Source organism: Salvelinus fontinalis, chromosome 15, assembly GCF_029448725.1.
Source record: "Salvelinus fontinalis isolate EN_2023a chromosome 15, ASM2944872v1, whole genome shotgun sequence".
Taxonomy (NCBI): domain Eukaryota; kingdom Metazoa; phylum Chordata; class Actinopteri; order Salmoniformes; family Salmonidae; genus Salvelinus; species Salvelinus fontinalis.
The window spans coordinates 40,680,158-40,696,380 of NC_074679.1; the positions used below are offsets into that span (position 1 = coordinate 40,680,158).

Consider the following 16,223-nt stretch of genomic DNA (forward strand, 5'->3'; position numbering starts at 1 on the left):
AACTTAACCACTTTGAACTGCATTTTGTTTTAAGAAATGTGCTTTATCACGTTTGATTTGATGACTACATAAACCATTTATTTTGCATGTTCAAGTTTGGGATGGAAAGTAATTACATCCAAAGGAGACTATTTTCTGTATGATTGTTTTGGAAAAGTTCCTTGTAGGGTTGGCCAGCCGTCTCCGTTTCCATGTGTTATATTACCCCGAAGTGCTATCCCCGACGCGCGCACCAGAGATGGAGAGCCCTCCTCGTGACGTCATGATCTTACCACAAGATAAGCCTGGAGCTATATCACCAAGGCGAATGGTTTACGGTATAAAAAAAAAGACTGTTACATCGGAGAGAGGGATTCTCGTCGGAGCACAGAAGCAATTGCAAAGGGCGAAGAAAAAGCCTTTATAGCACTTTTGGCACCAGCGGAGCCCAGCTCTCAACCATCAGATACGCTCCTTGAGCCCTCTCCTGTCTCTCGTTATCCCTGTGTGTCAATTCATTTGTGCGGTCCAAGTCAAGTCAGATCGCACTCTGTTGAAATGCGAGCATCATAATAAAGACCGCGCGCCTTCGATAGAGGGGACAGAGACATATTTATGCAAGTGTGTGAAAGTGTTCGACAGCGAGCAGGGGACAGCAGAGGAGCACCAGCCGGCGCGGAATGTGTTTGGAAAGCAGCTAAAACCGAGACAGAGCTGCGCTGCCTCTGGAGTCGCCTTTAGTCTGGGGACAGAAACCTAAAATAAAATGGGCGCTGGCAGCGTGGACCTACTGGTCACTCTCCAGATCCTGCCCGGTTTCTTCTCCAACTGTTTGTTCCTCGCGCTCTACGACTCGGTGGTGCTGGTGAAGCGCCTAGTGTCCTTACTGAGCTGCTCGGGCAGCGGCGGGGGAGAGTGGCAGCGTATGCTGACCTCGGCAGGGCTCCGGTCCATATGGAACAGCTTCCTGCTGGATGCATATAAACAGGTAATGAACCATGTTGTATTGTCATATATATAAACTCACTGCAGGCTACGCTTTAGTTAGAGTTTATGGTTGTACTATGAGTTGTAGGAAGTTGTATTGTGGCATACCTGTGCACAACACACCCACAGGTCTTGGGCATTGTGGCGGCAAAATAGTGTTCTCTAAAAGAGTCAGAATGGCATCGTGCATAAAAGTTGGTCAAAAGCAATTCAGCACACAACCTGGTCTCAGAGCATTTTGTATTATTCTGTATGTAAATCTGTCAATCTTATTTTAGTATGTGTCACGTTTTGTATGGTATTAATTTGTGGATGTCCATCACCCAGTTCGTTTTCATTTTTTTAATTTAACCTTTATTTAACTAGACAAGTCAGTTAAACAAGTCAGACAAGTCATTAAGACTTGAAAACATACAATATGTTACGAATTTGCTTAACGTACAATATGTTACGAATTTGCAAAACTTAGTATATGTTACGAATTCCAGCTAGGTGGCTAATGTTAGCTTGCTGTCTAATGTTAGCCATGCTACGGGTTAGGGTTAGTGGTTAGGATTACGGTTAGTGTCAAGTTTAGGAGTTAGGTTAAAGGGTTATGGTTAGAGTAGGTGTTAGCTAACAAGCTAAGTGGTTGCAAAGTAGCTAATTGTCTAAAATGCTAAAGTTGTCTATGATGAGATTCAAACTAGCAACGATTGGGTTCCTAGATGTTCACATTACGAGCCCACCCCTCCACCCTGACCAACCACCTTACTTTAATTTTTGTCTTAAGTAACCATCTGTCTTATGTAACCATGCCAAACATAACATATCATACAAATGTCAGTGTCACAGATTTATTTTTACTATGTTACGCCTAGTCTATGAGACCAGGCTGCAGCACACACAAAACGATCTCGCTAGGCATGCTTCTCTGTAACTCTAACCATTTCAAAAGCAGTGTATAGTCTTTTTTTATTCATTCATTCTGAAAGGACAATTATACTATTTCTGCATTGCTGAATTCTTATCTTGCCATCTGAGACCATGTCCATGGGTCACCTTGTTTAAATCAGCATGTTGAACTTTAATATCAAATCAAATGTAGGTTATCTGATCTAAAAAGTGATGAACTTTGGCCCCCAGACAGTCAAACACCCGAGGGCCATTCACCCTCAGTTACTTGGAAATTCAGAGGTCTGGCTTCTCCTAAATGTTACATTTTAACTCTCAAACCAAACAGACATCGTTGTGTCAGTCCTAACCAGACACTAGGCATCAGGCAGGTAGCCAGGTACACATGTAAGATTTAACACAGATCATCTGACACATAGGCATTTTGATAGCCAGGTAAATGTACAGTATGGATTTACACGTTTTATATGCATGAAGCACGTACATGAAGTTAGTTACTGAAGAATGCGGGTGTCTAGTTTTGGGTAATTTGGTGGAGGATTCCCCCACATCTCCCCTCTGCCCCCTTCTTGATAGTTTGATCCTCTGTTGTATTATTGTCACATTCCTCCTCTCTTTCTCTCCCTCCTTTCTTCCAGCCTCTCTCTCTCACTCCTTTTTCCCTTTCTCATGCCCTCTCTCTTCCCCTCTCCCAGCCTCTCGTTCAGTCCATGGCTCTCTATCTGTTTCCACCTCTCTTTCTCCTCTCCTTCTCTCTCTCCCCTTCTTCCCCCAATCTCCTGTCCCATGCTGTGTCTACGTCACCTACTCCTACTAAACACTAAATTGTTCTACCTTTTCCTGAACTCTCATGAGTCATGCCTAATCAGCGTCGGGGCTGTTACAGAGTATTGCAATGTTAGTGTCAAAAGGCTCTTACCACAACAGCACTCACCCTCTTTTCAACTCTTAGGCTGCTGACTGACTGGATGAAAGGGACTTGGGGAAGTCTATCATGTGTACTGGTCAAATCAATACATCTAATCACTTACTGATGTAAAATACCTCGAACGGACGTTGCCTCCAAAATGACCTAAGAAAATCTGTCATGGGGAGGAAAGTTTGCTGTGTTCAAGTGGGGATTGAGATGGGGAGGCAAGCATTTCTGGCCAGCACTCTCCATCCCACTTTGATGAATGACTCTTGGCATGGTTAATGCACACACGCAGGCACGCACGCACGCACACACACACACACACAAGTTGACTCATAACCCGCAGTCCCCGCAGATATGCGGGTGGGTTTTCCCTCTCTCATGCTCTCTTTCTTCCCTTCTCCCTGCCTCTCTGTCGTTCAGTCCCTGGCGCTTTCTTACTCTGGCATCCCTCTTCCTCCTCTCCTTCTCTCTCTCCCCTTCTTCCCTCAATCTCCTGTCCCATGCTGTGTCTACGTCACCTACTCCTACTAAACACTACATTGTTCTACCTTTTCCTGAACTCTCATGAGTCATGCCTAATCAGCGTCGGGGCTGTTACAGAGTATTGCAATGTTAGTGTCAAAAGGCTCTTACCACAACAGCACTCACCCTCTTTTCAACTCTTAGGCTGCTGACTGACTGGGTGAAAGGGACTTGGGGAAGTCTATCATGTGTACTGGTCAATTCAATACATCTAATCACTTACTGATGTAAAATACCTCGAACGGACGTTGCCTCCAAAATGACCTAAGAAAAACATTTAGGGAGATTTACAATGTTCTAGATCTGTCATGGGGAGGCAAGTTTGCGGTGTTCAAGTGGGGATTGAGATCATGGGGAGGCAAGCAATTCTGTCCAGCACTCTCCATCTCACTTTGATGAATGACTCTTGGCTTGGTTAATGTACACACACACACACACAGACGTGATTTGACTGAACAAGGAGAGATTTCTAGAATCTGTGGATTAATTGTCGGAGTAAAGAACACACGATTTTGTGTGACTCAAAATGGGTCAAAATTCGACAAAGATCCATGAAAAAAAAAGACCTTGTACATATCCGGTAAAATAACAACCCAGTGTTTATATCCCAAGACAAAATAGCTAGCAACAGCGAGTCAGCTAGCTAAATGCCCGTGAATGTTTTAAATACGTTTTGACCTGTCCCCAACTTAATGGTTCAACGTTTGTTTTGATATTCCAACCTGCGTGTCCTGATCGTGTCTGGGGTGGATGGACAAAATCACCATGCGCGCGATGGCGCACACGTACGCACGCACGCGCCCGTTGCAGTCAGCATGTAACTGTGTGTATGCCAAATAGCCTACACGCCAATCACTAAATGCTTTTGGGAAAAGGCAGAAAATGTTCACGTCGATCCAAGGAGGGAAAAAGGACAATGTCAGAGTAATCTTTGGGAAAGATTTGGTGAAGTTGTAAAAGATGATAGCAGTGATTGTGAGGCGCTATACAAATTCGACCGTCACAAGATGGGGACTTCAAATAGGCCTATGGCACGTCAAGTGAACTTTAGCCTACTGTTCAGATGGGTTAAATGGAAACTGAAATCTGGACACTGACTGTCGGTCTGTAACCTCTCATATAGCCTGAATATAAACTCACGCATTTCTTGCAGTTAAATTATACGCCAAATGTAGGCAACGTTTTCACTCGAGAAGAGGAGTGGAGAAATATTATTTCTTTCTTTCAGCATCTTGACAGAATGCAAATGTACCGTTGGATACCGTCTGTATTGGTGCTATATTTATCAGCATCATAAAAGCTGATAGTATTTCAACCACATAAAATATGCATCCAAGCCGAACTGAAATCTTCCCAGAAACATGTTGGGTCGTTTTTCACAGCTTTCACAACCAGTCAAATTGATGTCATTTGAACATTTTCCCGTTTTTTTGTCGTCGAGTTATTGCATTTTGTCCCCGGTCCCTAAACGTCTTTGCTCTGTGAAACAACCAGAGATCCCAGAGAAAATTTACCGATGTCAACTAGATTGAACCATTCATTCTATCATCTATGACATTATTCTGGTGAGCAAAGGTTGATTTAGTCTTCTAGGGCACCATATAATGACAGAAGAGAAGCTAACAAGTGTTTAACAAGTTGACTAACAAAAAGCCTACAAAATTGGCAGAAAAATAAGCACAAACATATCTAAATTAGTCCCCCCCCAAAAATTCTGCATCGTCTGTCAAAAGATCGTTCTGCAATATCTGACTGTAGCCTACAGTGCATTTTCTATATTTGTGGGTTAGTGTCAGATGTTCACTTTGTCACATATACAATGCCTTCAGAAATGATTCACATCCCTTGACTTTTTCCACATTTTGTTGTGGATCCTGGATTAATAATGGATTACATTTAGATTTTGAGTCACTGGCCTACACACGATACCCAATAATATCAACGTGGAATTATGATTTTAGAAATAAGTATTTAACCCTTTTGTAATGGCAAGCATAAATAAGTTCAGGAGTAAAAATGTGCTTAACGATTCACTAAATAATTAGCATGGACTATAGTGTTAAACATGATTTTTGAATGACTACCTCATCTTTGTACCCCACACATACAATTATCGGTATGGTCCCTCAGTGGAGCAGTGAATTTCTAATACAGATTAACAAAGTGAAAAGAAGGAAGCCTGTACAGAATTTTTTTCCCCCTTCAAAACATGCATCCTGTTTGCAGTAAGGCACTAAAGTAAAACTGCAAGAAATGTGGCAAAGTAATTCACTTTATGTCCTGAATACAAAGCAAATCCAACTCAACACGTCACTGAGTACCACTCCTGATTTTCAAGCATGGTGCTGGCTGCATCATGTTATGGGTATGCCTGTCATCGGCAAGGACTAGGGAGTTTTTTTTAGGATAAAAATAAACAGAATAGTGCTAAACACAGTCAAAATCCTAGAGGAATTTCCAACAGACACTTGGAGACGAATTCACCTTTCAGCAGGATAATAAACTAAAACACAAAGCCAAAAATACACTGGAGTTGAATACCATGATGACATTGTACGTTCCTGATTGACTTACAGTTTTGATTTAAATAGACTTTAAAATCGATGGCAAGACGTTAAAATGCTGTCTAGCAATGGTCAACTGCTTGGAGATTGAAGAATAATAATATGCAAATATTGTACAATCCAGGTTTGCAAAGCTTTTAGAGTTACCCAGAAAGACTCACAGCTGTAATTGCTACCAAACATGATTCTAGAGGGTTGAATACATGGACAACAATGCTAACGTGGCCTACGGCGTGTCCAACGAGAGGGTGTGCATCGTGCAGAGGAGGAAGATCGCCTACCTTGGAGGGAAGGGACCCTTTTTCTACAACCTGAAGGATGTGAGGCAGTATCTGGAACAGAGCTACGGCAAGAGATCGGACCAGACAGAGAGGAAGAGATGCCTCTAGTTCTATGAACAACTAAACACGGCTGAAAAAGAGGAAGAGAGAATGTTTATTTTTGTATAAAAAGAGAATAAAAGGAAGGTGAGGTGCTTTCAAAACTGGAAATCGAGATACATTCGTGTTTTATATTTTATGTTCTTTCTTTTACAAATGTTTAAAAAAAAAATCCCACTTTGACATTACAGAGTATTTTGTGTAGATCATTGACAAAAATGTACAATTTTAATCCCACCTTGTAACACAACAAATTGTGGAAAAAGTCAAGGGGTGTGAAAACTTTCTGAAGGCTTAGTCAGGCGGTTGCGGATGGGTAATTAGCAATTGCGGGCGGGTAAACACTTGAACAAGAAAAGCCTCACACTCTAGGAGCTCAGATGCAATAATTTAATGGGTGCAGGTGAACAAACAGCGGATCCACGCACAACTAACACACACACTCATTCTTGAGGCTTGCCCTGATTGACAGCTTTGTGCGCTTGTTATTCTCAGTGAGTTCAATGTGCAATTTTCCATTACGTCCTGTCTAGCACTTGACACCTCACAACATGTCAAGCATTATTTAGTGTTTTGTGGGTGTGCATGGTTGTGGGCATGTGTGTACGAGTGTGTATGTATGAATGTACAGTATATATTATTGTGCCTGGTCTACACTTGATTGACTGTCAAAACCAAAACCTTTCTATTCTTTTAGAAAGACTGTTATTCTCAATACAAACAGTTGTTAACCAACCTCTCTTTCTCCCTCCTCTCCTATGCAGGTTAAACTGGGTTTTGAGGCACCCAACTCCAAAGTGGTCAAGGTTCCTGGTAGCTTCCGGCGGCGGAGCAGCTTGACCACCACCACGGGCCCTCATCCCGGGGACGAGTGCCGCCTGCTGGACTTTGAGTCGTCGGACCGCCCTCTTGTGGTGAACTTCGGCTCGGCCACCTGACCTCCCTTCATCAGCCACCTGCCCGCCTTCCGGCGGCTGGTGGAGGAGTTCTCAGACGTGGCCGACTTCCTGCTGGTCTACATCGACGAGGCACACCCCTCGGACGGCTGGGTGGCGCCCGCCATGGGCCCGCGCTCCTTCGAGGTCAGGAAGCACCGATCACTGGAGGAGAGGGTGGTGGCGGCCAAGAAGCTGATTGAGTCCTTCAGCCTGCCATCTCAGTGCCAGCTGGTGGCCGACTGCATGGACAACAATGCTAACGTGGCCTACGGCGTGTCCAACGAGAGGGTGTGCATCGTGCAGAGGAGGAAGATCGCCTACCTTGGAGGGAAGGGACCCTTTTTCTACAACCTGAAGGATGTGAGGCAGTATCTGGAACAGAGCTACGGCAAGAGATCGGACCAGACAGAGAGGAAGAGATGCCTCTAGTTCTATGAACAACTAAACGCGGCTGAAAAAGAGGAAGAGAGAATGTTTATTTTTGTATAAAAAGGAGAATAAAAGGAAGATGAGGTGCTTTCAAAACTGGACTGTCAACACTCAGAACAGAACATGTTACGTTCCGAAGTTCCAAATCTCATGAACTTCCTTTCTGGAAGGAGACCAACTTTCCACTAGAAAACAACAGAACAGAACCAAGAGACTTAAGAGCATGGACTGATGCTCTGCTACCTATGGTAGTAAGTTGACTGAGAGGAGAGACTGAAAAGGTTAACCGCTGACACGCTTTATCAACGCCTTCATCCCCGTTTGCTAATCATGAATAAGTTCTCTAGTTACAGTCCACATTAACTTCTAACCTGGCTCCTTTCAAAATGAAAACCAAATTACTGAACAAGGTAGAAAGCAAAAGTACCCATCTATATATAAATATATAAAATATGATATTCATTTATTTATATGGTTTTTAATGTTAATGTTTGTTTTTACACCATGGTAATGTTTTGTATGCCGATGCACTTGTAATGCTTTTTATTTAAGACATTGTGTCATACTCCCATTTCGTGTGTATGAGGGGGTGTTACAACACTATTCACAACCACGTAGAGTAGACTGCTTAGAACCATCTAGACTCAGACACCTCCTAGTACACCTTTCATGTTACCACACCACCTAGAACACAGAGGTTAGCGCTGTATCGATCTCCGCCATATTGTCGTTTTAACCTGACAGACGATGCGAGAAGGAGAAAGTGAGCCGGAGAGCAAAGCACAGCATGTTAACCAGAAACGGAGGCAATATGTGTACTGTAGTTATTACCGAGGATCCGTAGCTAGCTAGCTGTAATCCCAGAGCTATTTGCTGTTGGTGATGGTTTGTGTTAGCGATGTTGGTTAGCGATAAGCCAGGGGTGTACAGAGATGTAATGGGTCGAGGGAGATGACAGTGTCTCCAAGACCTGAGGCGAGTTTCCTGAAAGCTTTATGGCTAACGTGGTACTGCATTTATGTTGACAACCCAGACTTACGCCACGTGTAGAACATCAAACATTTACAGTTGGTGCTCTCATGGTTGAATTGTCAAGATAAACAAAGTGCCTTGTTCACCATGACGTTTTGGTACACTGAGCTCTAAGGTGTGTGGCAGGAGTTGAGGCACGCTAAGGACAGGTGGTGTCTAGATGGCTTAAGAAGGTGTGTGTGTCAGTTGTATGGTGTGACGTGACTGAAGGGGTTTTTAGTTGTCCATGGGAAAGACAGGCAGACATACATTTGGTTTGGGTCGAGACGGGGCTGGTGTGAGAATGAAAACCACTGACTAAAGGGTTACTGACTCTGTTTGTGGTCGGATGACAGACCTCACCTCCCTGACGTAGACTCAAACCAACATGTATTTTAACGTCATCAAACCATCCAACATTCTCAAACAATTTCTAGGAGAGGTCCATAAACTGATGCCCCCCCCCGTCTTCATCCATATGCTCAATCCTGTGTAGTGCTGCTTTTCAAAAAAAATACAGGAGAGTAGAGGGACAGAAAGTAAAATAAAGTTGTTGCTGCTGACTGATTTGCTACTCTGCGACTTCTGTCTGTGTGAGTGCCGATGGGGTGTAGGTGAGAGAGAGAGCGAGAGCGGTGCTGAAAGAATGGAAGAACTGTTCAGGGAGTTAAAAAGTCCAATGCAGCTGTTTTTATCACAATATCAAATCCTTTCTGGGTAACAATTAAGTACCTTACTGTGATTGTTTTCAATTAAAAATGTCAAAAAGAAACAAAAATAGCTTCTTAGCAAATAGCAATTTCTCAATCAAGAATTTTGAAAGGACTTTCTAAGATTGGTCTGAGTGGGGAGGGGAAAACTGAAAATTAGCTGTCATTGGATTTCTGTTGCTAACAGCTGTATAAAATCGAGCACACAGCCATGCAATCTCCATAGACAAACATTGGCAGTAGAAGAGCTCAGTGAATTTCAACATGGCACCGTCATAGGATGCTACCTTTCCAACAAGTCAGTTCGTCAAATTTTGCCCTGCTAGAGCTTCCCTGGTCAACTGTAAGTGCTGTTATTGTGAAGTGCAAACATCTAGGAGCAACAACGGCTCAGCCGTGAAGTGGTAGGCCACACAAGCTCACAGAACGGGACCGCCAAGTGCTGAAGCGCGTAAAAATTCTCACCTCGGTTGCAACACTCACTACCGAGTTACAAACTAACTCTGGAAGCAACGTCAGCACAACAACTGTTCGTCGGGAGCTGCATGAAATGGGTTTCAATGGCTGAGCAGCCGCACACAAGCCTAACATCACCGTGTGCAATGCCAAGCGACGGCTGGAGTGGTGTAAAGCTCACCGCCATCTGGAGCAGTAGAAACGCGTTCTCTGGAGTGATGAGTCACGGTTCACCATCTGGCAGTCTGAGTGACAAATCGGGGTTTGGCGGATGCCAGGAGAACGATACCTGCCCGAATGCATAATGCCAACTGTAAAGTTTGGTGGAGGAGGAATAATGGTCTAGGGCTGCTTTTCATGGTTCGTACTAGGCCCCTTAGTTCCAGTGAAAGGAAATCTTAACGTTACAGCATACAATTACAGCGTACAGTCTAGACGATTTTGTGCTTCCAAATTTGTGGCAACAGTTTGGGGAAGGCACTTTCCTGTTTCAGCATGACAATGCCCCCGTGCACAAAGTGAGGTCCATACATTCAGATCGGTATGGAAGAACTTGACTGGCCTGCACAGAGCCCTGACCTCGACCCCATCGACCACCTTTGGGCTGAATTGGAACACCGACTGCGAGCCAGGCCTAATCGCCCAACGTCAATACCCGACCTCGCTAATGCTCTTGTGGCTGAATGGAAGCAAGTCCCCACAGCAATGTTCCAACATCTAGTGGAATGCCTTCCCAGAAGAGTGGATGCTGTTATGGCAGCAAAGGGGGGGGGGGGGGGACACACACACGTACGTGTGAACGTGCGTGTGTGTGCCTATGCACCCGACGACCCATCTCGAAACAAAACAAAGAGATACACATTCAGTGGGCGAGACACCTCAAACACGACAGCGTTGGTTATGGTCCACAACAGCGAAACCACAGACGTGTTGGAGACTGAACGCCTGTGTTTTTATTTCCGAGAGGAGCGTGACTCCCGACGCACTCTCTATGACAGGTTATAACATGTGTTTACACGTGGCCGTAGGGCTCGAGTGAAACCAAGCCTCCTGGGTGAACTTGTGGTCTGGCTCGCCTGCCAAATACTGCACAGAATAGCACAGACGTCAGGGCGAGGTGGATAGAGAGGGAAGGGAAAGGGGGAGGAAAGGAGGGAGGGGTGAGGCAGAGGAGGAAATGGAGGATAGCAAATGGGGAAAGGGGGAGACATGTAGAGGAAGAAGAGGTAAAGAGGATGAGGGGGAAAATAGGAGGTAAAGGAGAATGGAGGAAGGGGAAAATGAGAAGTGTGGATGAGGGCCCCCCGAGCAGAACACATTGGAGAGTGTGTGTGTGTGTGTGTGTGTGTGTGTACTGGGTTTATACAAGATACACAAAGCAGCACCGCTCTTTAACTGGTCCCCTCATTATCCTGATACACACACATTCAAGCTGATTTGGGAACCTGTTAGTGACACAATGAGAGTGTGAATGGTCAGAAATGACCATCGCTTTTCTCTAATGAGTCATGATCACAATCCTCTTACATTCTTCCCTTAATTTTGACTGGGTGTGTATGGTCAGGCATCCCTGCACTCAACCCAGATTGTCGTAGGACAAAGTACCGTGGCCTGGCAAGACCTGGATTCAAATTCTATTTGAAATCAATTCAAAGTGGTCTATTTGGCCTCGATTGGTCTTGTCTGGCACAATGGAACCAATAGCTTATTAGCAGGAAGTAGCAAAAGTGGAAACCCGCATTCCAGTCCAACTAAAACAAACACTAAAAGTGTTTGAAAGATTTCAAATATAATTTAAACCCACGCGTGCCTATCACCCAACGGCCTGACCCATAGGGTGTAAAGCAAGACAACTGCTAGTGGAGTGACCCTTGAGGTATTTGACACCAAACCCTTTAAAATAGACCATCTGATCTTAAAGGGGCAATCCAGGACTGGGGCATTCTTTTTAAACTTTAACATTAATTATACAGTATACAGCCGTGGAGAATAACTTATAAATGCCGCAGTAGCTTAGTTCAACTGTCGTAACCCATCAGAAACCCCAAAATATACGCCGGTTTTATTCCATTGTTTGTAAATAACAGTTAAAATTCAAAAAATGGTTAGAGTTTTTTGGGGGTCTCATGGATGGTCAGTCCTTGCATCCATAGCTCTGTCTATGAGTTTGAGTGTGTCGCGGATTACCCCTTTAAACCAAACCTCATATCAGAAATGTAACACATACAGTAGCTACCTTGAACAACCCTTGTATGCATCCTGTATAGAAGCCCAGCTCAGGCCAACCAGGAGACCGGTTTTGGACAGAAGCTTCTTGTTTCTATGGTCTAAGAAGCGTGACTCGATTTGACGTAATAATATTACATCAGTAAGTCAACATGAAGGGCACCAACTACCCTGAATGGTTATGGACCGAACCTGAAATTATAAACACGTACAGGAGCTGGGAACCACTTCCCTTAACCTCGCAAACTGGCCTGATTTGTCGTAACTGCAGGAAAGTAGTCGTATTGTCAACATGAAGGACACAAACCTGCATGGTTGTGGATTAAACCGTCAAATCTGTGAATGACTTACTGTTACATCCGCCTCTAGGAATAGGGAACGCAACACCCTGCTACAACTCAACTCCCCGTGGAGTGAAAGAGGTATGGATCACAAAAGGCAGAGAATTACCGTTTACAGGGAATTTATTCCATCACACGGTAATTTTGGGGAAAAGGGGATGGACAGAACCAAAGCAAAGAAAGTAAATATCAAAGCCCCCTCTCCTACCTTCCCACTACCTACCTAACACCACCTGGTGCACTAACCAAAATACAGGGGACGGTCTGCCCATGTCTTACCTAGTGTACATAGACAGAGTACATACTACAGGTATATGTATGCCCGCAGGCCTCTTGCCTAAGCACTCCCAAGGTGCCTTACCCTTCCCCCCGGGAACAAAAAAAGAGTAACAAAACAATTTCAATAATCAAAACCGTCCTTTGGACATAAACATACCTCAGGAAAACTACAAAATACTTGACAACAATTATACAGACCAACAACGAGACCACAGGACACACTCATCTGCCTCATCTCCTAACAACAACCAACACTGGTTATCACCCTCATCTCTCTCCCCTCAGCAATCATCTCCCCTTCTGAACAACAGAACACTGGCTTTTATAGCTGGAGAAGGAGTCTAATGGGATACAGCTGTATCCTGACGAGGGGGCGGGGTCAGCTCCAATTAGCCATGGAGTCGACCAATCAGCTGCTTGGGGGATTCCAGGACACCATTTCCTGAAATACATACAAATATACAAACCACAACACAGAAACTGGGGAACGTAACACTTACCTTACTAATAATTCTTGTAAAATCCCAGAACGGAAGCCCAGCTCACTCCACATGTCTTAAATAAGAGCGTACCGTCCTAGAGTCATAGTAGTAAGTAATTGTATTGTCAACGTGAAGGGCACTACCATGCTTGCCTAGTGGATAAGCACGTTGGGCCAGCAACCGAAAGGTCGCTTGTTCGAATCCTGAGCTGACAAGTTGAAAAATCTGTCCATGTGTCCCTGAGCAAGTCACTTTGAATAAGAGCATCTGTAAAATACAAGTGGAGTACAATTTAATAAATTTGACCCACCATTGTTGTCTTGCTTTTGTAGTGACCCTAGATGATTGACGCCTTAGGCTCTTCACCAATATAGATATTCTTATTAGGACAGTGGATAGAGAGTCCGTCTTTGGAAGGAGACTGGGGTTCTCATTCCACTATGGGACCTTGTGCTCGTCCCTTGTTTCATCACCCGTTCTTTCTCTGTCATTGAACTGCTTTTAAGATCAATAGACTGGGATCTGGTTTTGTAACTGGCAGCACAACGAGGTAGTGTGTTGTGTGTTGTTGGCTGGTTAAAGAGGGTGCGTAGTGGACACGGTGGTCTGCCAGAAAACCTCCAAACTTCATTTCCATGACAGAGAGCGAGGAAACGGGAGCAGACCTCTGCATGGTGCCATTATCTCCACATGACCCTATTCCTTTCTCTTTCAGTTAAAGCTTTTCCTTCTCCATAAACATGCACACACACATGCAAGCACACACACAAACAATCACACACACACACACACCCACACACTCAGCTAAAGCCAATCATGCAGTTAGTTTCCTCATGGCCCACTTTAAGACCTGTAACAAATGTTTTCTTCCCCCAATGGCACTGTAACCAGTATGAGGTTCTTATCATCATTGAACCGCTAAGCTTTCCCACTATTTATCCTTTACTGGGCCAAGTCGGTGTTTATGGTGTCACGTGACATTGGAACACAAGAGTCATTCAAGTGGACTGAAACTATAGTTCTTCCCCCGACATGGCTAACATTCAGGAACACTTTTGGCAACTTTGATAAGAAAAAACAAATCCGGGGTTGGTCTTTTTCAGACAGACGACTTCTCAATGCTCAACTGACGTTGTATTAAGTACAGACGTGTTCAAAATTGCGGGAGGCAACCCGGATGTCTAGAGAGACTAGCTACAGAAAATATTGGATAAGTGATTGGCAGATTGAAGCCACGTTTATACCTGGTTCTAACCTTCGCACTTTGTCCTGATCTCATCGTCATTCTGAATGTGCCCACATTTTTAGACGGTTGTAGACGATTAAAAGACGCATTGTGAACTGATTTCGATCAGATCTTTTAAGTGTAAACTGGCAAGATCAGAACAAGATCAGGATGAAGGACGTATGTAAGAGGCAGGTATAAATGGGGCTTTATTCAGGGTTAGAGGCTTGACATGGTCCTGAAGGTTTATTGTGCAACGATGCAACGTTAGCACCTGCTATCTTGTAGACTAGAGCATCTGCAATGTTAAATGTAGAACAAAAGGCAAAAGACGTGAAGTAGTGTTAAGTGGATATAAAAGTCATCAGTAGATAGATACAGCTTTCTTGTCTTCATTACCTACCATCAAAGAGTAACAGGTGCAACTCGGTACCAGTTGGTTTTACCCTTGTGCCCTTAGTCAGTAAAGGTGTCCCGTGGTAATTTAAGAGCTGTATGTAAGTGTCAGGACTGACTTAGAGGAACAATGAGGACTGCTGGTGACATCCTGGCTATACTTATCACACGATTATCATACTGTACACAAATAAGGACAATTTGGTCATACATTTGTGTTTTGGAATTCAGATCTAGATTACATAGATTTCAAATGTATGTACAATAATATATGCCATTTACGAGCCGCTTTTATCCAAAGCGACTTACAGTCATGCATGCACACAATTTAATACAACATAATACATGCCATTTAGCAGACACTTTTATCCAAAACCTCTTACAGTAATGCGTGCATGCATTTTACATATGGGTGGTTCCAGGAATTGAACACACTATCATGGCATTGCAAGCACCACGTTCTACCAACTGAGCTACAGATGAACGTTTTACAGTGCCTTCGGAAAGTATTCAGACCCCTTGACTTTTTCCACATTTTGTTACGTTATAGCCTTATCTAAAATGGATTAGATAAAAAAACATCTTCAGCAATCTACACACAATACACCATAATGACAAAGCAAAAACAGAATTACCTTATTGACATAAGTATTCAGACCCTTTGCTATGAGACTCAAAATTGAGCTCAGGTGCATCCTGCTTCCATTGATCATCCTTGAGATGTTTCTACAACTTGATTGGAGTACACCTGTGGTGAATTCAATTGATTAGACATGATTTGGAAAGGCACACACCTGTCAATATAAGGTCCCACAGTTTACAGTGCATGTCAGAGCAAAAACCAAGCCATGGGGTCGTAGGAATTGTCCGTAGAGCTCCGAGACAGGATTGTGTCAGGGCACAGATCTGGGGAAGGGTACCAAAACATTTCTGCAGCATTGAAGGTCCCCAAGAACACAGTGGCCTCCATCAATCTTAAATGGACGAAGTTTGGAACCGCCAAGACTGAGCAATTGGGGGAGAAGGGCCTTGGTCAGGAAGGTGACAAAAAACCCGATGGTCAGTCTATCAGAGCTCTAGAGTTCCTCTGTAGAGATGGGAGAAACTTCTAGAAGGGCAATCATCTCTGCCCCCCTCCACCAATCAGGTCTTCATGGTAGAGTGGCCGAACGGAAGCCACTCCTCAGTAAAAGGCACATGACAGCCCGCTTGGAGTTTGCCAAGGCATCTAAAGACTCTCAGACCATGAGAAACAACATTCTCTGATCTGATGAAACCAAGATTGAACTCTTTGGCCTGAATGCCAAGCGTCAAGTCTGGAGGAAACCTGGCACCATCCCTACGGTGAAGCATGGTGGTGGAAGCATCATGCTGTGGGGATGTTATTCAGCGACAGGGAGTGGGAAACTATTCAGGATCGAGGGAAAGATGTACGGAGCAATGTACAAAGAGATCCTTAATGAAAACCTGCTCCAGAATGCTCAGGAC

At 44.0% G+C, this 16,223-nt stretch overlaps 1 protein-coding gene across 1 annotated transcript; it reads left to right on the forward strand.

Moving 5' to 3' along the window:
* The first annotated feature begins 730 nt into the window (after window positions 1-730).
* On the forward strand, window positions 731-9,187 carry dio2 (iodothyronine deiodinase 2). The gene is made up of 2 exons (XM_055863832.1): window positions 731-967; window positions 7,007-9,187. Exons 1-2 carry the CDS (start codon window positions 746-748, stop codon window positions 7,607-7,609), a joined length of 825 nt encoding a protein of 274 aa, XP_055719807.1. The 5' UTR covers window positions 731-745; the 3' UTR covers window positions 7,610-9,187.
* Window positions 9,188-16,223: the final 7,036 nt, after the last annotated feature.